This window comes from Muscardinus avellanarius, assembly GCF_963383645.1.
Source record: "Muscardinus avellanarius genome assembly, chromosome: 11".
Taxonomy (NCBI): domain Eukaryota; kingdom Metazoa; phylum Chordata; class Mammalia; order Rodentia; family Gliridae; genus Muscardinus; species Muscardinus avellanarius.
This window is the reverse complement of record NC_137797.1, coordinates 25807023-25832199: the sequence shown is the minus strand read 5'-3', so window position 1 is coordinate 25832199 and position 25177 is coordinate 25807023. Positions and strand designations below refer to the sequence as shown.

Genomic DNA, 25177 nt, shown 5'->3' with positions numbered 1-25177 from the left:
TATTTATTGGAGATGAAACTCAGGGGGTGCTACCTCCAAGCTATATACCCCCATGCCTGTTTCATTTTTGTATTTTGAAACAGGGGTACATTGTGTTACTGAGGGTCTTGCTAAATTGCTAAGGTTGGCCTTGAATTTATGAGCCCCTATCTCAGCCTTTCAAGTACTAGGATTACATGTGTGTACCATGACGCCCACTTTTTACTAGTGTTTATCACTTTGGTATAATCTGAATTTTCCTAAAGTAGAAATATTGAGGAGTTTTTTTTAATCCTTGTGATTTCCCAGCACACAACCAACTTCTTCCTTTCTGTTCTGTGTACATTTTACCTTCTTCTTGGCTTGTTGAATAGTTGTGCATCTTCGTGATTTCAGTACATACCACAGTTTGCCAGAAGCTTGGAGTGCCCACAAATGTGTGTTGAAGGGCAATCATGACAACATGACACAGCAAAGTTAAAATTTGCTGTGGGGGAGTGGGAAGTAGGTGGTCATGTGTAGGAGTGAGGGATTACTTTTTAAAACACTGGTATAAAGCCAGGCGTGGTGGTGCACGCTTGTAATCCCCACGCTTGGGAGGCGGAGACAGGAGAATCACGCTGGTTTGGAGCCAGCCACGCTGGCTTAAGAGACCCTGTGTCCACATAAAAAAGTTAAAAAATAGGTCTGGGAGTGTAGCCCATGGGAGTGTATCCCAGAGGCAGAAGGGCTTCCAGAAACCCCAGTACCACCAAAAACAAAAACAAAAAACAAAACACTGGTATATTTTAAAGTCCGGCAATTTTATGTACTTCTCTATAACTTCTTTTGGTATTCATCTCCATCTGTCTAAATAACAGCCTATTTTGCTTATTGTTTTTTTTTTTCCTCCAATTTTAGATTTTGACTTGCCACCACAGAAAGTGTGGAATCTGTTCTTTCAGTACCCTGCCTGGTCCACCCAACTACACACAAGCACACTTCCTATCTCCCTATCAATGCTATATAGCTCTGTCATAATTTTGATTAAATTAACATTTTATGTGCATGTTTCTAAAACTATGTAAATATTATTTGCAGCAGGACATGTGGCATATTATGATTTCTTTTACTATTTGCACAACCTTTGTTCCTCTAGTGTTGGTTCTGCTTAATTGTTTAGCTGGCTGTTTTCCTAGTTTCCCGTGAATTAAACCACTAATCTCCTATCTTCCAATTTTGTAAGCTTCTTCTCAATATAAACATGAGAAGCACGTTTGCATGCATACTTGTGTGCCTGTGTGTGCCTGTGTGTATCTTATAATCTTCTTGACTATACCTCTCCTGGAGGTGACCTTTGGCCTGCTACCTGGACTGATTGTTCTTTAGGCCTATAGCTTACATGTTCTTCTGGAATTTTCCTCCACTGATATGCTGGGGATTCACCTAACCCTTCTGACGGTGGATAGCAATTTTCTCTTTGCATTTATTTCTTTATTTTAGTGAATTACGCCCTCAAGAGATTTTTTTTTTAATTTTTTATTGGTGCATTGTAGTCATGCATCTTAGTGGAGTGCAAGATGGTAGAGACATACATGCATACATCACCCAATTAGCCCTTACTGATAGGGTGTGTGGGAGGAAGATTACTGATATTTACACGTCTCAAAATATTTTTATTCTTCACTGACACTTGAGTGGTAAAGAAGATAGATAATTCTAGGATAGTAAACATTTTTCCTTAGAAATATAGTGGCCTTGCTTCATTGACTTCTGAATTCTACTGTTACCATTAAGAACACGGTTACCATTAAGAACACGGATGCCATTTGGATTCTTGAAACTCCTTTAGTAACATCTCCTGCTGCATTTTTGAGAATGCTTAAAATCTCTTTCAAGCCAGTGTTCTAAAATTTGACAGTGACTGGTTTGGTGTATCGTTTTTGTTTTCCTTCTGTAAGTGAAGGGCATCACTTTATTTCTGAGACAGGAGGATGGTAGGTTCATGGACAGTCCCAGTAACTTAGCAAGGCCCTCTGCACCTTAGTGAGATCTTGTTTCAAAATAGAAAAGTAAAATGAGGCTGGGGGGTGTAGTTCTGAGGTAGAACACCTCTGGGTTCAATCCCAGTAACATACACACACATACACACAGACATAGACACACACACACACACACACACACACACACACACACACACACACAGAGTTTTGTTTAGGACATTTATAGCCTAATAAAAAATTTTGAGTTAACTTTGTCATTTTGTGGCTGCTGAAAATTTGGGGGAGAGTAAATTGAATATATAATCTGGAAAATAGACTTTCTAATCATATTGAATCTTCTACCTCATGAATATGGCATAATTCTCCATTTATTTATTCTTTAACTTCTCTTAGTACTGTTTTACAGTTTTCAATGAATCAATATTGCATAGATTTCACCAAATATTTTTGTAAGTATTTCATGGCCTTCATACTACAGGAAAAAATTAATTTTTATTTAATTTTTAATTTCAAGATTTGGTTTCTATAGACGCACGCACGCACGCACACACACACACACACACACACACAGACAAATATATGTATTTTTATACATCGACCTTGCACAGGCACAGGCTTTGTTAAATTCACTTTTTAGCTCTAGGAGCTTTTTTCTGGATTCCTTGTGATTTTTTTTTTTTAAACACACAATCATATAGCCTGAAAATAGAGTTTTGCGTCTTCCTTTCCATTCTGCGTGCTTTTTACTTTCTTCTTTTTGCACTGTCTTAAGGTCTCCAGAAAAATGTTAAATAGTTGCAGTGAGATGTTATTATTATTAATTTTGGTATTGCAGATTGAACCCAGGGTGTTCTACCTTTAAGCTATATTCCCATCCCTGTTTTATTTTTAAACAGGGTCTTGCTAAGTCCTTGAGGGTCTAAGTTGCTGAGGCTGGCCTTGAACCTGCTTTCCTCTTGTTTCAGCTCCTCAAGTGCTGGGATTACAGGCTATCATCACCGTGCCTGGCTTCTTTATTATTCGTAATCTCAGGATGAAAAAAACCTTTGGTTTTTCTCCATTGAAGTGCTATCAGTCTGTGTGCTTTCTTAAATGCCCTTGATCCAGTTGATGTTTTCCCCCCTAGTTTTCAGATAGTTTTTTGAATGAAAAATTATTTATTGAGTGTTTACTAGTAACTGTACTAGACACTTGGCTAAGGAAGAGAGAATACAACTGGTGAAGCCCACCACATAGTAAGAGAGACACATATCAACCACATAATCACACAGTGAATGTAACATTACAAAGGCGGACTGGTAAAAGAAGAGTTGCAAACCCACTTAACTCAATATTTTGGTTCACGATGATAAGGTTATTTACAGTTGATCAAAGTGCTCTAGTAATTACAGTTGGAGACATCTGCAGTTCTCTTTACTCCCCAGAATTTTTAATGGTGGATGGTTGTTGAATTTTTCAAACAAATTTCACTCACCTATTAATGTAATTATATAGTTTTCTTTATTTTTTGATCGTATATGGAGATATATGATTTTCTTATCTATTAGAGATCTGAGTCTACAGCTACTTCTTTTAATGTCTCTGTCGAGGCTAAATATCAGAGTAATTCTACCTTTATCTTCGGTACCTCAAAAAAAAAAAAAAAGAATTTAAGGAGTATTCCCTCCTATTCTCTTACAAAGTTTGTATCAGATTGGCATTATTTCTTCCTTCTGTGTTTGATAGAATTCAACAGTGAAACTAACTGATCCTAGAGTTTTTATTGTGGTTGGCTTTTCTTAATTATGGATTTAATTTCTGTAGTACATATAGGGCTACTTATATGATCATTTTCTTTTTGTGTGAAGTTTAATATTTGTGTCTTTCAAGGTTCTTAACCATTTTTATTTAAGTTACCAAATTTATTGGCATTGTGTTGTTCAGAGTATTCCTTTATCATCTTTTTAAGTGTCTTCCAAATCTGGACTGATGGCCTTTCTTTTAGTTCTGGTACTAGTAATTTGTTTTCTCTTGATATACCTCACTTATCAATTTCATACAATCCGCTTTAGGCTTTATTGATTTGTCTCTATTATGTTTTCAACTTCATGTTCTGTACTCTAATCTTGTTTTTATTTGGCTCTTCCCTTTCTGTATTCTTTAAGACAGCATAGATCATTGATTTTGCATCTTCTTTTAATAATATGAACACTTAGAACTATTGTTTGTCTTTAAGCCCTGCTGTAGCTGTTTCTGTAATCTTTTTCGTCTGGGTCTGTGTCTCCATACATTTTTATATATTGCATTTTACTTATCACCCAGTTAAATATTTTCTGTGATTCGACTTTTTCCTTCGACACATGGGTTGTTTAGAAGTAAAGCTGCTAAATTTACAGATGTTTGGAGTTTTTCTAGAGCCTTCATTATTTCTATTTACACTCAATATTACTGTGATCAGAGAACATGCTCTGTAATAGTTTTGTTTCTTAAGAATCTATTGAGAATTAACATCCTACTAAGTAGTTGGACTTCACAAATGTTTCATGTATATTTGGAAAAGATATATTTATCTTACAGTAGTTGGGAGCTCAGTGTTTTATAAATGTCAGTTATCATAGTTAATAGAGTCCAAGTCTTCCGCATCTTCACTTTTTCCCCTTTATCTGGATGTTCAATCAGATGAGAGAATTCTGTTTTCTCCAACAATGATTATAATGGATATACCTTTTTTCCCCATTTAGTCCTGATATTTTTCTTCACATACTTTAAAATTTTGCTATTGTCCACTTGTACTTTTGTAACTGATATAGCTTCTGGTGTTAGTCTTTTAAGGTTATGAAACATCCCTTCTTGTCTCCAAGAATAGTCTTTGCATTAACTGTCTAGTTTCAGAAAGTTGTAACTTGTATAATTCATATGTTTCCAACCGTTTCCAAAACTGGCTTGTACACTATATTACACAGAACAGAGGAAACTGTATATTCATAGGCACAGAGATGGTGACAAGGGTGACAGGACTGTCTTAGGACCAGTGTCAGATTTGGCAAGGCTGTAGCCCGATGGGGGGAGGGGTGGACATTACCATTCAGTTCTTTCTGGTGTTTTGACTCTTGACAGTATAGTGCAGTCAATTTGGAGTAGAGTCTTTATAGTTTTATGGTCCTGGGTTTAACTTCTATCTTCACTATTATTTATTAACTCTGTAATTTGGGACAAGTTGAATAACTGCTGTTTCATCATACATGTGTATATATATATATATATATATATATATATATATATATATATGTATAACAGTACATCTTTCATATATTTTTAGAAAGATGAAGTTATGTTTATTATAATACACATATAATTGTGATGCAATTATATATAGTGCTTAGCAAAGTATACATGCTCAATAAACATCTCCATATAATACCTATATTGTTATATTTTATTATATCAAAGTTTTTTTCATATAGTCTAAATTTTCTTGCTGATCAATTTTTAGATATTTAATTATTTTTTTTTACTTTGAAGCTTTCTTTTCCTCATTCACCATAATTTCTCCTGCTTTAACTCCTTTATTCAACTTTCTCAGTTTCTAAATTTTCACACCCATCTCTGCCAAAGCTGAATTTAATAACCTCAAGAACTAGATGGCACTGTGGCTCACACCTGTAATCCCAGTACTTGGGAGGCTGAAACAGGAGGACCACAGGTTCAAGGCTAGGCTCAGTGATTTGGCGAGAGCCTCGGCAGCAACTTAGTGAGAACTTGTTTGAAAATTTAAAAAGTAGAACAGGGCTGGGATGTTGATTGGTGGTAGGATGGACGCTAACATGGACGCCAATAACTAAGGTTTGTGTATCTATTTCAGAAACACATCCCATGTACTTATAATGAAAGGATAACACTTTGCGGAAAAAATGCCTTGTGAGAATTTTGAGCAAACACTGTCAGTAGAGCTAAATGACCATTTGATAATTTAGTTCAGGAACCTCCTTTTCCACCCTGTGAGACGTCCTTTTCCAAAGAATTCCCATGCTGCCCCCAAAGCATGATGTGAAAACCATGCGTTTTGAAGTTGGCGAGCTCAGATTCTTATCTCTTTGGGTAACATCTTAGCCTGTTGGTGTTTCTAGTTTATAAATTGTGTGTGGTATATGTCGTATACGCCCCCCTCTAGGACCTCCTCTTTAGAGAATCCTTTTCTAACCCCTTATAATGCACTTTCATACATCTTGTACCTTTCTGTTGGGAGCCATTAGGGCCTTTCCCTAGATTGGTGTCTCTGACTTAGCTGATTGTCCTTCGCCCAGAGTCAACAAGGTTTGGGGTTATGGAAAGTTCAAAATTTTCTGAGAGAAGATCAGGTGGTGATGACACAAGGGTACTGATTGACCTGTCTGTAATGATGTGTTTTGTATTGGTCTTTATTGTATTCTGGTGGTGGTAGCACGAGAATGTTGATTGACCTGTAGCTGTGTATAAATACCTCTGGAAAAACCAACCCGGGGTTGGCGTCGGTGCAATAAAGATGAGATTGACCCAGAAGTTGCGTTGGCCAGGAGTGTCTGCGCAATAGAGAATACTGACCCAGGCATAGTCATCGACCCGTAGGAAATATTGACCCACGAACAGGGGTCGACCAGTAGAGATAGTAGGCTGGTGGCTCCCCCACATTAGAATGTAAAATTCTCCATCCTCACGCTTCACTTCAGAACCCCTACTCTTGCCGGCTGGCTCCGGCAGGTGGTGGCCCATACGGGGATGTCTCGCGCACCTTTCCTTTGTAGCAAAGGACACGATGCCATTTAAGTGGATCATAGGAGGAACTCTAGAGGAAAAAGGAAATTCTATAGAGGAGCAAAGAAGACAACCTGAGGGGATGGGAGGGTGAAGAAGGAAACTCTCTAAAGCACACGATGTACTTAAACATATCGAAGTCAACCACTAAGCCAAGCATGGGAAGGAGGGATGGGGAGGGAATGGGGTGAGGATTAGGTAGGGGCTAACTGGGTGATGTGTACATATATGTCTACACAAGTTTTTTTTTTTTTTACCCCATTATGATGTATGAATACAATGCACCAATAAATTTTTTTTTAAATTGTGTGCAAGTAGTCATCCACCTCACCCTCCGATACTGGACGGTAGGCAGCACCTGGGCAGGGACTAGATCATTCACTGAGCTCCGTTCTCCCTAGACTGAACACCCCCCACCCCCATTGTATCTCCAGAGTCTTAACACAGAGCCTGGCATCCAGTTGGAAGTCAATGAACCAATACACCACCAAGCAGCAGTCGCCGGTGGCGAGACGCTGACGCTGGGTCGTGGAAGGAGTCGCCGCAGGGTTGCCCTGACTCCCACTGTGGATGCGCAGCTCGGGTACCCGAGTCCAGCCCGCGCGGGCCCCGCCCCGCCCATCGTGACGTCACGGGGCGGGACTTCCGGCCGCCGAAGTTTAACAAGTCCAGGCGGGAGCCGGAAGCGGAGCGCGGAGCGGGCTGTGCCGTGCCCCCTGTTGTGTCCTGGCGGAGAGGTGAGGTTCGGCAGGTGGGGGTCGGCGGGCCGGCAGCGTCCAGAGCAGCCTCCCGATCCCCGCCGCCCTCCGGTCACCTCGCGAGGCGGGCCGAGGGGCCTGGGCCCCGCGACCCCGGCCGGGCCAGCCCAGGGCTCCGGGCGGTGCCCGGGCCGGGCTGGGATCTTTGGGCGCGGACGTTCCCCGGGGGCTGGGGCCGGGGGCGCGCACCTCCCATGGTGTAGGTTGGCAGCGGCCGCGGGGCGTGAGCTGCCCTCGACAAGTTTCCTCTGCAAGTTCCTGTTCCTTTTCGTAAACTTCAAACATGACCCCTTCCGTAGGTACTCCAGTGCTTTCACAGGGTCATCCCAGCAGAGCAGCTCCAGGACAGCGGACTACTTTCTGGTGGAGGAAAGTTAGAGAACGTTTATTTAAGTACTGCTCCGTAACTTTTATTGGAGCGCTGCTGAGTTGTTGCATATAGCCACCGTCCCTAAGCCCGGCCAGTAGTCGTATGCCAGGTGTCCGGACTGCTCTCTTTGGATGGGACCCGCCTTGAGGGGCTGATGTGATGCCCCTCTTAAAAGTGTGCAGTTCTCAGAAGACAGGTGTGCAGAGGTCCCCCTTTTCCGCTCAGAGAAGGAAGCACTTTTAATGACTTTGCCAAAGGGCCCATCGTCTAAGTTGAGACAGATCATTTGAGCCCAGAGTTTCAGAACCTTGACTTCAGTGATCCGCCCCAATAGGTACAGTGTTACAGTAGCCACATCTTGGCGTTTTGTTTACTAGGCATAGAGATCGCCTTTCCAGCTCCTCATTGTTCCTTGAATAGGGAACTAAGGGCATTTGTTACACACGTTAAAGTCACAAGATTGAAACACTGTGTTTCAACAGGTGACTGTTAATTGATGGAAGAAGACTTCCATCAATTGGAAGAAGACTGTTAATTGATGGAAGACTGTTAATTGATGAAACGTATGAGTGAACTTTTTGATTAAAAGTTTTAGCCACTTTATGAGTACACGAACAATATTTTGTCTCCAGCATGGAAGGTTTCTGTGATATATTATGCCTTGTCCTCTGAATTGGAATACATTAGATATAAATGTAGTGCTTTGTGGGTGACTTAGGAACCCATATAGGCCCTGGCTGTTGGTTTGCAATAAGATTCTTATATTGTCCCAACTAGTAATGTGTGGGGAGTAGACTTCTCTATCCCCCTCTCTCCCGTGTATTTTTGAGCGTTTTTTTGCCCTTCACCTGTCATCCATACTACTTGCTACTCTTTATAAAGTTCTGCCCAGAACAGCTTCTGTCTTCTAGACTGCTTTGGTTTGTGACATCACTTTGTTAGAATTATGTGTTTGATCTATATACTTTGAATAAATAATGATAAAAGTGAGATCATCACAGGTTAAGAATTGGAATAGGGATGTATAGAGTTATTTGTAAAACTTGGAAGACAGGAATCAAGCTTACAGAAATGCTAGTTTATCATACACTTTAAAAAAGATTAGAGCTGGGTGTGGAGATACACACCTGTGATCCCAGTACTTGGTAGGCTAACATGTTCCAAGACAGTCTCAGCGACTTAGATTGTTAGCAACCTAGAGAGAACCTGTTTCAAAATAAAAGTAAAGTAGGACTAGGGGATGTAGCTCAGGTAGAACACCCCTGAGTTCAATCCTCAGTATCACAGGGGAAATAAAACATTAGGAAGCTTCTTATTAACATTGATTGATTGATTATGTACTGTCTTCCAGGAATGTTTCAAGACTGGTGCAGGGAGGTAGACATTATTAAGAGAATAAATAAGAATTCGAGATTGTAAGTGCCATGAAAAAGAAAGAAATTGAGTAATGGAATTTAGAGTAACTGGTGGAGTGGAGGCCTTTCTGAAACAGGCATTTCAGCTGAGATATGATGATGAGAAATGACTAAAGGGAATCTGGGGAAAGCATTCCAGGCTGAGGGGGCAGCACATGAAGAGACACTGAAGTGAGAACAGCCTTGCCTTGTTGGGCGAGACAGAGGAGGCCAATGTGGCCAGAGTCTGGTGCCCTGGGGAAGAGGATAGAGTGACACAGAGACCAAGTCCTGTAAGGCAGGCTAGGGAGGCTGTATTTTATTATAGTTGCTATGGGGAACCATTGGAAGGCTCAAAAAGGTATGTGATCTGGTTTATATTTTAGAAAGGTCACTCCAAATAGTTTGAGGTAAATACACTGGAATAAAAAAAGGACAGGTAGAGCTGCTTATTGTAAATTAGGCACTTCATTTTACCTTTTTTCTCTCTTGATGGGCCTTAATTGTTTTGAACTATATTCTAAACTTTTTGCAGGTGCAGTCATGCAGGAAAACCTCAGATTTGCCTCATCAGGAGATGATATTAAACTATGGGATGCTTCGTCTATGACTTTGATGGATAAGTTCAACCCACATATGTCACCACATGGAATCAGTTCAATGTGTTGGAGCAGCAACAGTATCCTTTTTTCTTTTTTAAAAAGTAACCACCTGCGCCAGGCATGGTGGGCATGGTTGTAATCCCTGCGCTTGAGAGGCGGATCTCACAGGTTCGAAGGCAGCCTTGCTGGCTTAAGAGACCCTGGTTCCAAATAAAAATATAAAAAATATAGGTCCGGAAGTATAGCCTGGAGGTAGAAGGGCTTCCAGGAACCCCAGTACGTGACACACACACACACAAAAGTAACCACCTTATTAGGTTTAATATAATATCTGTGAAACTATTGTATGATCCATAATGAGATCTGTATTTGCAGAGGTGCCACAGATAAGGTGCAATAGTAGTTAAAAACAAAACATCACATTATGAACACTTTTGTTTTAAAATTTTTTAGTTAGAACCAATTTCACTAAAAAGCACTGATATTAAGAAAATGAATATTAGTTCTTAGATCCAGAATTAATGATATTATTAACAGTGTATTATTGAAACAAATAGAATAAAGTAGGTAATGGAGGAAAAATTTTGAGAGGTTTTGGACTGAGCTTTTGCATTTATATTTGGCTATCTGTGAATGTGATCTGGAAATTAATGTTGGAACTTGAAGGTAGAAGCAAGATGGGGAGGAGATACAAAGTTCTTCTACATCCTCATTTTCTTGATGCTCTATTTGTATTTCTCGTCCTTTCTATCTCTGATGAAAATAACATCATTTCCCAAGAAGACATAGTAAAATTATCTAGACTGCATTTTTTCTAAACTTTCTGATCGATACCCTCCCTGCCTTGGTGAGCTCTTAAATGTGGACTAAAAATGTGGGAGAGTGAGGCCTGTATGCTAGGGCTGACACTATTGCCATTTGGGGCAGGATAATTCTTTGTGGCAGAGGCTTGCCTGTGCATGGTAGGGTGTTCAGAACCTTTTCTGGTTTGTACTCACGACATGCTGGTCGACCCCAGTTTTGACAACCAAGTATGTTTCCAGAATTGCAGGCCTGTCCCTGGTTGAGAACCACTGCTATAAACAGAGTGCCCATCACTTTTTCTCTGAAAATACTGTATGTAATTGGTGTGATAAACGATTCTCTTATGAAGCATGTACATTATTTCTTAAACAACAACTTAAGTTTTAACATTGGTCTGATCTTGTTGATACCAAAGATTTAATATTCTACTTCCTGATGAAAGAAAAATAATAAAGCTTTAAAACGTTACTGATTCATGAACAAAAATATTAGAACTTTTATGTCCAATGCCTGTTCTTGTAAATACATGGCAAAAATGACAGATTTTATTGCTAAGTTAAATTTGCCTCTTTATCATCCCTTGATTCTTGTATCACATTCATAAAATAAATTACTTTGGTGCTCTATTAATCAAATTCACACTACAGTGACTACTTCTTCAAAAGACCCGCCAATGTGCAAAGGGAAAATGTTTTAAAGAAAGGCAAATACATGCAGTTGATGCCCTCTATTTTTGAATTTTCATTACTTTTAGAGCTTAATTTTTCTCTTCTGTGTAAGAGAAAAGATTTGTTATTTTTATTTATTTTTGGCCCAAGGAGTTTGCTAGGAACTGACATTTACTTCTCTATTACTTAATGATATGTCAACGAATTGATGTGGCTCTGAGTAGAAGTGTTGAGTATTGAGTGACTTTTGGAAAGTGGTTTTATTTCTCTGTAGTTTTCTTGTCTTAAGTTGGTGCACTGGAAGCCTTCATAGTCATTCCTGAAGAGACATTCACCCTTTTACATGGTGAACAAAGAGTTCTCAGATCAAAAGGGTGAATGTCACATTAGGGATGACTAGGAAGGCTTCCAGTGCACCAACTTAAGACAAGAAAACTACAGAGAAATAAAACCACTTTCCAAAAGTCACTCAACACTACTACTGGGGATGGAACCCAGGGGTTTTCTACCTTCGAGCTACACCCCCAGTCCTATTTTTTATTCTTTATTTTGAAACAGAGTCTCATTGAGTTGCAAAGGGCCTTACTAAGTAGCTGAGGTTGCCAGCGAACCATTATCCTCCTGTCTTGATCTCCCAAATGCTGGAATTACAAGCATGCACCACCACACTTGGTCCCCCCCACCCCCCCCATACTGTTCCCTTTTCATGACTATTATTTCTGCAAGAGAATTTTGAATAACTAGCCTACCTAGTAACTACTTTGCCCTCTCATAAAATCTTTGAGTTCTTTTCTGTATTCTAAGGAGAAAAGTAGTGGTAAACAGGAAAAAGCCAAGGAAAGGAAAATAATTTGTTTCTCAATGCTGTACTATCTAGTAGGTTAAAATGATTCTTTTGAGTCATGTAAAAAAGTATAATCCATGGTCTTGTCACAAAATTTCTGAATTTCATGCACTTAATCCAAATGTAATAGTTAGGATTGTCTAATTAGTTTTTCTTTATTGCTTTTGTACATAGAATTTGCTTGTCAAAAAGCATAGATTTAAATTTCTGATATTTTAATGTGTTATAACTCTCAAAAATCATATTCTTCTTATATTTAATCATTTTATTTTTAAAATATATTGTTTGGTGTTTATATATTATCTGTAATATATGAGGTAAATGTCAGGTGTGTGGTACCTGTGATCCCAGTACTTGGGAGGCTGAAACAGGAGGATCACAGGTTAGAGGACACCCTTAGGAAGTAGTGAGACTTAGCAACCTGGTGAGACCCTGTTTCAAAATAAGATGTAATAGGGCTGAAGTTGTAGCTTGGAAATAGAACCCCCTGGGTTCAATTCCAAGTGACAGACAGACACACACACACACACACACACACACACACACACACACACACAGTAAATGCAATTTTAAATAAGGATAAATTATATTTAATTTAAAATAAAGATAAAATAAATTCTTCTGTAATATAAGCTATTGTCATTTAACTACACTTTTATTTACTGTTACTATGATACTCATTCTTGATACATTTAAGATTGGATCATTTTATTACAATAATTTCAGTCCTGAACGAATACCAGAATTCACTTTTTTAGTGAAAAAAATGAGACTTAAGTGTGGATGCTTCATTCCTAGCTCAAGTTGTGGCCAAGCACTTGCTTAATAAATGAGCATCTTGAGCAGTTTTTGCAGATGGAAAGGCCGACTGGTATTTGCTGATGCTGCTTTTATCTTGCTTTCATTCTTGAAGGATAAAATTAGACTGTCTGGCCTACCCTGAAAATGGAGTAGTGTTTCACATGGGATAAATAGCTTTCACGTGATCGGATAGCCAGGAGGGATAGTTCTTCCCTGCAGTGTTAGTAAAGATAATTAGTAATTAGTAACCTGAGCCAATTTTGACAGCTGATATATAAGCTATATTTCTTGTGCTCCTCTTTTAGTGTTTGCATGTATGATTGCCTTCTTAAAATAACAGTCTTGCTTTAGATGCTCATGGGTTGTTTGATGCTCCATAACTCTTCGTTTAGATAACTTTCTAGTAACAGCATCTTCCAGTGGTGATAAAATAGTTGTTTCAAGTTGCAAATGTAAGCCGGTTCCACTTTTGGAGCTTGCTGAAGGGGTAAGTTTTTTTGTTTATTTTCATTTAGAATCTTAATTCTGCTTTTGTGGCAGTTGCTTATTTCCTGTGGTGCTTGCCACTATTCTTAATGTAAACTCGAAAAATTCGGTAAGACTTAAAAGTGAAGTTTTTGAGATTACTGGAAAGCCTTTAGGTAAAATTATTGGATCGTAGGGGAACAAGAGGACTTGGATTTCATTAATTAAACACTTACTTTCTCCCATTTCTGCTCTGAAGGTAGGACTGGACTTAGGCCTAATTTAGGACTTTGTCCCACCTATGACCCTGTGAGCCCTAATGATGTAACTACCCCTACTGACCTTGGGTTCAGGACCTTCAGCTAAAGACATCTGCTTCAGATTCTGCCCACTTTGGACAGGGAGCTGCTGGCGCCTGCCTTGGGCTCTCCTTGAACAGGATGGCTTTGTCAAAATGAGCTTTGGTCCCAAGCACAGAGATGAAGCTCTTACTGCATAGTGTCATGGTTTCCTCATCCTTTTGTTTTATTAGTTAATTGCTCTTTCATTTCCATCCACAAATACTCCTTGAAAGTTTTTTTTTTTTTTTTTTTTGGGGGGGGTGGTACTGGGGTTCCTGGAAGCCCTTCTACCTCCGGGCTACACTCCCAGACCTATTTTATACTTCTTTTTTATTTGGAAACAGGGTCTCTTAAGCCAGCGTGACTGGCTTTGAACCTTCATGATCCTCCCAAGTGCAGGGATTATAAGCGTGCACCACCATGCCCAGCTGAAAGTTGCTTATTTTTAAGTTGGAATAAGGTCTAAATAAAAAGGTATAGAGTAGTTGATTATTTTTGTAGCAGATCCTAAATCATGATTTTCATACTTTTACATGCTGGGATAGAGAAGTACGTTCAGAAAAGTAGTGGTACATGCTTATAATCGCTGTACTTGGAGGCTGAGGGAGGAGGATCGAATTTCAGATTCTAGGAGAGTCTCAACAAAATATCTGGTTTCTCAGCAACCTAGTGAGACCCTGCAGTAACTTAGCAAGACCTTGTTTCAACAATAAATAAATAAATAAATAAATAAATAAATAAATAAAGCAAGCTATGACGTAGTCCAGAGGTAGAATACCCTGGATTTAATCCCCAGTACCCACTCCAGTCTAAAAATTTTAAAAATGAAAAAAAAGGGGTTGGGGTATAACTTGGAGGTAGAGGGCCCTTGGGTTAATTCCCAGTACTACAGAGAGAGAGAGAGAGAGAGAGAGAGAGAGAGAGAGAGAGAGAGGGGGAGGGTACATGCGTGTGCACAAATGATAGAATATAAGTTCAGCTAATTTAAACAGACTTACGATTTTATAAAACTCTTAAAACCTGTTTTAGTTGATACTTACTAGCTATATTTATGGGTTCTACTCTTGTATTTTAACACATTTGTACAATATGTCTAATGATGAAATCAGGTTAGTTGGCATATGCATCACCTCATAAATTTATCATTTGTTTCAGAACATTCAAATTTCTCTATACTTGCCATCTTGAAATATATAATTAGCTGTTCAGCCTTAGCTACCCTACCATGCTGTAGAACATTAGAAGTTATTTCTCCTAGAGGACAGGATGTTATCAATCTTCTCCCAAAGCTGTCTGGTGGAATTGGTCTGAGCTCAGTTCCAACTCTCAGATTGCAGCTTGGGCACAATGTCTGCTGAGGGCAGAAATGGAGTTTGATGTACTCTGCCTATTCAGGTAGAATTGAATGATAGTCCATCATAGAACTCCTATTAAAAATCTATACATTTTTATAGGTTACCTGTAAAGTTTCTCAATTTAAGTTTTTTTAAGCGTCCTATATATTTTAGGATGATGGGACACAGTGGATTACGTAAAATTGGGGCAGAGAATGTCCCTGGCCAATAAGTAGTTTGAATTCTTTATGAGCAAGCAAAACAATTTAGTTGTCTTCAGATCTTTGGATCCTGTCAAAGATGATCAGCAAGCATTTGTTAAATTTAAGATCAAAACCCAGTTTCCTCTTCCTTCACCACTATGTTTTATCATTATGCTTTAGAATCAGTGAATCAGTGTTTTGGACCTTTTTCTTTTTTTCTGAGTATAGTATTAGCAGATTATACAAGTGTAACACAATTCTAAGGATTTTATGAATATTTCAAATTAGTTTTAATTGTTAGTCCTCTTTCTCACATTTAAAAATTCACATCAAGATGCAGGTAGATAAAAGTGAGATACATTATAGTTTTAATTTTGCATTTACCATAATTTAGTTTTAAAAATACTTTGTACCTTGGTGAGATAGTACACACCTGTAATTCCAACGATTTGGGATTTGGGATTTCCCAAGTCCAGCCTGGGAAACTTGGGGAGACACTGTCTCAAAATAAAAAAATGAAAAGGGCTAGAGGTATAGCCTTTATTATGAGTTTCTTATATTAGTGTGTTGATAACTTCTTTTTTTGTGTGAAATCCAAGTCCTGTTACTCATATACTCTTTGAAGTATTAGATCTTTTTTACTTATACTATTTCAGGTATTAGCTTTTTTTCTGCTTGAAAATATAAGCTTCTAGTCTTAAAATTCTTTTAATTAAAAAATTAAAAATTTTAATGAGTTAAAAAATTAAAAATAATTTAGAAAGTTACTTAAAATTACTTTTAGATTAGAACTTTAAGTGTGTGTGTGTGTGTGTGTGTGTGTGTGTGTGTTTTGCTTTTTTAAAGTAAGCAGATGGATATCTTGTGAAGATCAAAGAGCAGGTTTAATCAAGGGGAAATGTTGGGCAAGCTCTCCCTAATGGGAGGCCCAGACTCGGTGTTCCTGAGCTTCCCCTGTCATCCATCACCCTACTCCAGTGGAAGAAAACACTACTCTGAATTCCTTGAAGTCTTCTTGATGTCTTTGCAAGATGTTGAATCCAAATGAAAGATAATGAGAGGAGGAGAGTCTTTAGTGCAATTATTAGCATGTTTATAGCATGTAATTCATGTTTATCATATGTTCTCTAAGAACTGAATGAGACTTGATAGCTTTGGGGGTCTGTTCTGTTAACTCCTTTTTTTTTAAACAGCAAAAACAGACATGTGTTGATTTAAATTCCACGTCTATGTATTTGGTGAGCGGAGGTCTAAATAGCACTGTTAATATTTGGGATTTAAAATTGAAAAGAGTTCATCGATCTCTTAAGGTAAGGAATTTCAAAATATTTATAGAATGGGTGTCTCACAATGTGTTTAGAGTGATTACCAAGTTATTTTTTTAATTTTGAGCTTCTGTGAAAAAAATGAAGATGTTTCAGAATTAAAATAAGGCTTGTTAGGGGAAATAAAGGTGCTATTTAACTAGAAATTTTTGTCTTATTTTTTCTTTGTATATACCATTAGTGCATATTGTCAGTTTTAACATTTTTTCTTTATTTTTATAATGGGTTCTATTCTTAACCACTCATTCTGAAGGTTCTTCTGAAGTGTGGTTTGTTGTTGTCAGAGATTTTTTTTTAAGGCCCTCTGGAAAAATAAGTGATTTTGAGATGATAGTATTCAGTAAATGTTTACTAAATGACTTATTTTTCACAGGTGAAATTAGCAAGACACTTGCCTTTTTACAAAGTCATCAAAATTGTATTGGATCTCACATTCTAAATTTCCTTTTGGCAACAATGTACAAAATATGATTTTTCTTTTTTATAAGCAGACATTTTTTTCTTCAGGCAATTTTTCTTTAATTTAGAAAAGTAATGAATGTAAAGAAACCTTTGAAAACAAAGACCATTTGAGAAAATTGTAAGTGGGATATCATAGGCACACTTATTGATATGATATAAATTATTAGGCAATAAGCCCAATTTATCTTAAGATATGGTAGCAAACTGTTAAAAACTGTTCTGCCACACCTGATGACTTTTCTGTGTTCCTGTTAGACATCTATAATTGGGAAGCATTCCTTATGATATCGGAGAAACTGAGGATGGAAAAATGAGTAGAGTTTTCCCTTGCAGGAACAATTTGTGAACTCAGATTGCTTAAAACCTAACACTTTTATTTTCTCAATGTGGATTCCCATTTGGATTTGAGAGGCAGTCTGGCATAGTGGGAGGAACATAGGCTGTGGAAGCTGACCTGGATTTGAATCCTGGCTTTATAGTTTGGCAGTTACGTGAGCTTGCACAGGTTTCTTGACCTATCTGCAGCTCATGTGCTTCATCTGTAAGTGGGCAAAATAGCCTTGCTTTTTGGGATTTTATAAACATTAATAGCAACATATAAAGCTCACAGCACTGGTAGGTACTTAGGCAGTGCAGGCAGCTGCTCTGCTCTTTTGCAAATTGTGCCTTGCTCGTTTTCTCTCTCTTGGGTTTTGCAGCATCTGGTTTCTTTTCTCTCCCTCTGACTTACCTTTTACCGTGTGTGTGTGTGTGTGTGTGTGTGTGTGTGTGTGTGTGTGTCACAGGTGGGGGTCCCCATCCCTTTTTATTTTGGGGACAGGGCTCCGTAAGTTGCAGAGGCTAGCCTCAAACTTGTGAACCTCTGGCCTTGGCTGGGAGTAGCTGGGATTATAGACAGGAGCCACTGTCCCGGGCTCTCTTACCCTTTAATGTTGAACCAAAGGTTTGTGTCTTCCACTCTTAGCCGGTTCACGGTAATTATTCCTCCTCCTCCTCCTCCTCCTCCACTTCCTCCTCCTCCTATTTTTTATTTTTTACTTTTTGCTTTACTGCACATGGAACCCAGGGGATTCTACCTCAGCTATACCCCCAGCCCTATTTTTATTCTTTATTTTGAAACAAGGCCTCACTAAGTAGCTGAGGCTGTCTGCCAACCTGTGATCTTCTGTCTCAGCTTCTCGAGTACTGCTATCACAAGCTGGGGCCTCCACACCCAGCTACCTCTTTCTTGACGCTATGACTCTACCACTCCTTTAGCTTTTGCTGTGTCATTTACATGTAAATTTAAATATTTTGTCTTTTTAGCTGAACTCTAATATTCCTAAGAGCACCTTTCTAATATTGAACCTGCAATAAATGTTTGAGATTAATTCTTTTAGGTAGACATTTAGCAAATTTTCCATATTGTCTCTTGTTTCAGAGTGCTTGGACCAATAATATGGTTGTGGAAAAAATAAATCTGTTTTCTGAGAAGACTTGCTATTGATTACGTAGTATTTTAAATACATCTGAGTAATATTAAAAAAGTTATTTGAGGAAAGTATTAGAGCAAATATTAAATTGACAAACATATTTGTTATTTATAAAATGTGGAAATGAACTGAAGGTTAATGGGACACTGCTTATTTGCATTTATTTCTTTCAGGATCATAAAGATGAAGTAACTTGTGTAACATACAATTGGAATGATTGTTACATTGCTTCTGGATCTCTTAGTGGTGAAATTATTTTGCATAGTGTAACCACTAATATATCTAGTACTCCTTTTGGCCATGGCAGTAACCAGGTATACTTTAAGTTTATTCAAATTAAAGTTGATATGATAGATTTTTACATAAGACAGTGAACTTTATTGAAATTTTTAAATGTTTTAAATTTGTATTTAGTTTGCTTAAGAAATTACTAGCTAGTTTTTGATGGTGGTATCTTAAAATGTTAAAATAAGCTAATATATACTAGAGTGCCTATATTAATTAGATTATGTAATTGATAGTGGCATCCTCCTAGAATATGTGTTTGAAAAATGCATCTAGTTAATAGATTAAACCTAAAATATGGGTATTAATTTTTCTATGGCTTTTTTGTTATAGAAGTATTGATTATTTCAAACTATGTCAGCTATGAGACAGATATTTATGGTCATAAGTACCATTTGGGGAAAATAGGATAATTAAGTGTGTTTAGGTAGAGGGTAATTGAGTTTGTGTTTTTACATATATGATAGTTAAAGAATGAAACTGACATGTTTCAGAAATATCTAGGGAAACAAGAAAAATTAGTCAATTAAATATTTCCCTTTATAAAAATTTCCTTAGAATAAGAAGTTTCTTAAGAAATTTAATTCTAGGTGAACTTTCCAAGAAATAGTCTCTAAATATTTTCAGACTCTTCTTTTAATCTGTACTTTTTATTTTAATCACGTTGACTGTAACTACTATCAAATATATGTGAGAGATCTTCATTTTTGGGAATTGGTTTTTAAGTCATGAATAATATTTAATGTTTAAGGAAAATTTAGTATATATTAAAAGTATACAGGAAACAGTATTTTTTTCATTTGTTTTATGAATAAAAGTGCTGTACACATAGTGTTATAAACAATTGATATGACATAATCTTGTGTTGATTCAGACAACTGAGAGGAAACTATTTGGAAATAAGATGGGGAAAATTGAGAGGGAAGATTTCAGCTGTGTTAAGACTTCTTTGTTACTGGTGCATTTTAGTCATACATCTTAATTGGGGTACAAGATGGTAGAGGCATACGTGCACACGAGATTTATTTTTTTCTCACATGTGTGCGTTGTAGTCAGTTTCTTTGTTGTCTAGCTTCAGTAAATATGTGAATATATGAATCTATGTAGACATGATAAAGGTTTTAGTAGGCTAATATAGAATTTTCATATCGAGGAAATCCCATAAAAAAGAAAAAAGGAAAGTACATGGGTTTTATATAGGGCCAATACAAGAAAAAATTAGAAAGGTAAATATGAATATATTGTTGATGTAAGACTTTGAATGCCAGGCACAATATTTGACTTCTAGCTTGAAAGGCATTTGGGGAGACTATTAATCAGATTTTTTAATTAATTTAATGTCGGAATCATGGAATTTTTTTTTTTTTTTGGCAGTACTGGTGATGGAATTCAGAGGTATTCTACCTCCCAGCTATACCCCAGCCCTATTTTTTTATTCTTTATTTTGAAAAAGGGTCTCACTGAGTTCCAAAGGGCCTCACTAAGTAGCTGAGGCTGTCTGCAAACTGTGATCCTCTTGTCTCAGTCTCCCAAATGCTGGGATTACAAGTGTGAGCCACTGTGCCAGGCAGAATCATGGACTTTTTGAACAACAACCAAAAAAAACCTTTGGAGATGATTTTACTTTCTGTATTATTTCTCTATTATATGGATGAGGATAAGTGATTTTTCACATTGTTTTAAGAATGTATGAATATTGGCATAAAGACAAGTTTTTTTTTGTTTCCTTTTCTGTTTGTAGTTTTATAATGAAATTACAAAGTCCACACCCAAAAACTCTGGTACTATTGTGGAAAAAGTCTTATTTAGTGATCATAGGAAATAGAGAAATTTTCTTTCTTTTTGTATTTGGAATTATGATAAATTTATAAACTTTGGGCTTAGTCCAAAAATTACATAAAAATTAGATCATATGCTATCATGTATATTCTTGCACTTCAGTTGATATTGTTGTACCTTGCTGTCGTTTTCTTATTAAAACCAAACATGAAGGAATATCCCTCAGAGCGCTGTTTTTGGCCTACTTATGTGTAAAAGACTTAAATCTTTTTTTGAAAAAAATTGAGATACGGATTACTTATGATAAAGTACATATATCGTGAGTATACAACTTGATGAATTTTGTTCACATATACCTGTAAAAACTACTAACAGAAAAGGGATACAGAACATTCCCAGCACATCAGAAGACTTTCTTACCTCTTCAAGTGGCTACCTTGCATTTTGTAGAAGAAATAACTTATGCCTAGTTTGCTTCAGTCATCATTGTGCTTGCTCTGTTCCATGAATTAGCAGTTCATACTGTTTAAATGATGTGTAGTGTTTTGTTTTATGAATGGGTTTTCATCTGTTTATCCATTGTGTCCTTGATGAGCATGTAAATCGTTTCCAGTATTAGCTATTATGAAAAAGCTACTGTTGATATTCTTGCACAAGAATCTTCTCTTCATTGCTCTTGCATCTAAGAGTGGATTTGCCGAGTTTTAGAGCAGGCATTTCAAAAAGAGTCAGAAAATTTCCTAAAGATCTTATGTACCATTCACCACTTCTACCACTAATCATGGGACAACTAGTTGCTCCACAGTTTTGACAACACTTTGCGTTGTCCAGCTTACTGATTTTGGCACTTTGATGGCTAGAGAAGTGGTATCATTGTGGCTTCAATTTGCATTTCTCTTTGTTGAACTCATTTTCATATACATTCCTTTGTGAGGTGACTGTTTCAGCCTGTTGTCCACCTTTGCATTGAATTATTTGTGATTGTATACATTTATGGCTTTTTCTCTGTTCCAGATAGTAGTTTTGGATATATATATATATATATATATATATATATATATATATATATATATATATATATATATATACATTGCATAAATCTGCTCAGTCCTGGCTCACCTTTTTTTATTGGTGTATATTCATTATGCAGAGTGGTAGGTTTTATTGTGGCATATTTGTGCATGCATATGGTATGATTAGATCGTTTTGCTCTTCAGTAACTCTCTTCCAACTTGCTCTCTTTCTTAAGCCCAATGATTGCCCTTTTATTTTCATGACACCCCCTTTTTAAAATTCTAGCTTCTGCATATGAGAGAAAATGTAAGACACTTCTCTCTCTGAGTTGGGTTTATTTTGCTCAAGGTGGTGCTTTCCAAATCTGCCCATTTTCTTGCAAATTGCATAATTACTACCTTCTTTACAGTTGAATAAAACTCCATTATGCATATATACCACAGCTTCTGAAGATACTCTTTCCAGGATTATTTGTTAAAGAGGCTATCTTTTCTCCAGTGTTTGTTTTTTGGCATCTTTGTCACAAAGCTCTGTGAATTTGTCTCTGCATCTTCTATTAATTTATATCTTTGTTTTTATGCCAGTACCATGCTGTTTTTGTTTCTGTGGTTCTGTAGTATAATTTGAAATCAGGTGGTGTAATAATGCCTCTGGCATTGCTCTTTTTGCTTGGATTGTTTTGGTCATTTTGGGTCGTTTGTTCTTGTATGTGAATTTTAGTATATATATATTTTTACTTTTCTGAAGAATTTCATTAGACTTTTGATGAGGATTACATTAAGTCTGTAGATGACCTTTGGTGATATGGCTATTTCAATGATATTAATTCTACCTATTAACATGAGAGATCTTTTTTCTAGCATTGTCTGTCTGTTCTAGCCATGGCTTGTCTTTTTTTCCTTATAGTTTTGCTTACCTTTTTTTTTTTTTTTTTTTTTGTGATACTGGGGATGGAACCCAGGTGCATTCTACCTCTGAGCTACACCCCAGCCCTATACTTTATTCTTTATTTTGGAAACAGGGTCTCAGTGAGTTGCAAAGAACCTCACTAAATAGATGAGGCTGTCTGTGAACCATGATCCTCTGGGATTACAAGCATGCACCACCACGCCCGGCTCTCCCTTCTACATTCTTAATGTTTTTTTTTTTCCTTTTCCCTAGCTTGCACATATGAGAGAAAAACATACAATACTTGTCTTTTTTAATTTGGTTTATTTTGCTCAACATGATCTTCAGTTCTGTCCATCACATAACTCCTTGTGTTTGTGTGTGTGTATGGTTCTGGAGATTGAATCCAGGGGCATTTGACTTCCAAGCTACACCTCCAGCCCTTTTTATGTTTTTGTTTTGGAATGGTCTCCCTAGGTTACAGAGAGTCTCGCTAAGTTACTGAAGTGTGTCTTGAAACTGTGATCTTCAGTCTCCTGAGTACTGAAATGACAGGTGTGCCAGTACTCCTGGCTGATCTCCTCTTAACTGACTGTTGTGAAGATCAGGTCTTCTAAAGTGGTAGCATTGTTTCCTCTTAGATCTCTCTCTAGTTCAGGAACATCTGGGAATGTATAAGAGATTGAGGATCCAAAGCTTCTGGGAACTTTGTACCCATTCTCTTGTCACCTTGTACAGAAATACAGTGTAGACACTTGTCTTTCTTCACATTAAAATATTATCTTTTCTTTAAAATTCTAGGTGATAAGCCGGGCGTGGTGGCGCACGCTTGTAATCCCAGCATTTGGGAGGCTGAGACAGGAGGATCGCAGTTCGCAGACAGCCTCAGCTACTTAGTGAGGCCCTCTGCAATTCAGTGAGACCCTGTTTCAAAATAAAGAATAAAAAATAGGGCAGGGGGTGTAGCTCGGAGGTCAAATGCCTCTGGGTTCCATCCCCAGACCTGCAAAATAAGTAAATAAATAAATAAATAAATAAATAAATAAATAACAAATATAAAAAATTCTAGGTGATAACCAGACACGGTTGTAATACCAGTACTTGGGAGGCTGCGACAGGAGGACTGAAGATTGACAGCCAGCCCTAGCAATATAATGAGGCCCTCTACAACTTAGTGAGACTCTGTTTCAAAGTAACAAATAAAATTAGAGCTGGAGGTGTAGCTCAAAGGCAAAATGCCCGTGGGTTCAATCCCCAGTACCACACAAAAAATTCTAGATATAGGTTGCAGTATTGTTGATTTTCAAAGAATTTTCACTGACCCTTTTGTGTAAGAAAATTGAATTAAATATATCTTCCAGTTTAGGAAAACAGTAATGCTCAAGGTTTATCTCTTGTTCAAGGTGAGAGAAGCCAGAGCTTGAGATCTTCGTGTGCATGCCCTCTCCTGCTCTGGCACTCAGCCTTTCAGTAGGATTTTTGGTATAGGCTTTGCATGGTAGGTCCCACGCTAATTTGGAGGGCACCAGAGTGAAGCACTTAGCTAGATGGGTGAGGAGTGAGCTTAGGCAGGTTACTTGACTATCACTTAACACTGTCTTTTCCTTATTTGTCAAGTAGGAATAATAATACACTTTCTACTTTCAGCAGGATTTTTTTAATGGATAAATAAGATACTGAAATTTGTCACAGTGCCTGACAATGAGTGATAGTCACTATTGTGAGCTTTTCTGTGTGGGGGGAGATTGAATGCAAAACACTTTACCTCTGAACTATCCCCCCAGCCCTTTCTATTTTTTATTTTGAAACAGAGTCTCACTGAGTTGCTGAGGGCCTTGTTAAATTGCTAAGTTTAGCCTTGAACCTGCAATCCTCCTGTCTCAGCTTCCCAAGTACTAGGATTATAGGCATGTGCCTCTGCTCCCGGCTTATTATGAACTTCTAAAGGGTAATTATATCAGTCTATTAAAACAGCCTTTCTGATTTACTTCTCTAAATTGGTTTGAACATATTTAGGTTTAATATGTCATTTCCAAACCCTTGTTAATTTAACATGGCGTGAATAATTTTCCCTATTCTTTGAGACGAGATACATATATATCTCACTATGTTATTTCATTTTCATTGATAAGCTATGCCTTAAAACAAAGTATATGGGCTAGGAAAAGTAGGAGTTGCTCTCTATATGTAAGGATACAGTCACTTAGTGAAGAAAGGCATAGGTTCCATGATTCCATCCTTATGCTTAAAATTTTTTTAAATAATTGAAGTACTTGGAGTATTTTAAATTATTTTTTCCTAAAGGCAATTTAGTTATACCTGACCAAAAGTACAGAATTGTTACTTGAGCATTCATTTAAAAACCTATTTACTAAGATTTATTATGATTTCAAATACATTGAATACTAACTTCTTAAATTTAAACAATGTTCATAAAAATTTTAAGTCTAGCTGGTTGTGGCGGTGCACACTTGTAATCCCAGTACTTGGGAGGCTGAGACAGGAGGATCGCAGGTTCACGGTCAGCCTCAGCTGCTTAATGAAGACTTCAGCAATTTAGTGAGACCCTGTTTCAAAATGAAGAGTAAAAACTATGGCTAGAAGTGGAGTCCAGAGGTAGAATGCCTCTGGGTTCAA

The 25177-nt window shown here is 37.4% G+C and overlaps 1 protein-coding gene across 1 annotated transcript in view; it reads left to right on the top strand.

Moving 5' to 3' along the window:
• Positions 1–9796: 9796 nt before the first annotated feature.
• NEDD1 (NEDD1 gamma-tubulin ring complex targeting factor) overlaps positions 9797–25177 on the top strand; it is a gene marked incomplete at both ends in the record, with an annotated part of 48053 nt that continues 32672 nt past the window's right edge. Inside the window, 4 exons of the mRNA XM_080705234.1 lie at positions 9797–9932; positions 13365–13459; positions 16509–16625; positions 18748–18888. Coding sequence (XP_080561360.1) covers positions 9797–9932; positions 13365–13459; positions 16509–16625; positions 18748–18888 — 489 coding nt within the window. The remainder of the gene's footprint in view (positions 9933–13364; positions 13460–16508; positions 16626–18747; positions 18889–25177) is intronic.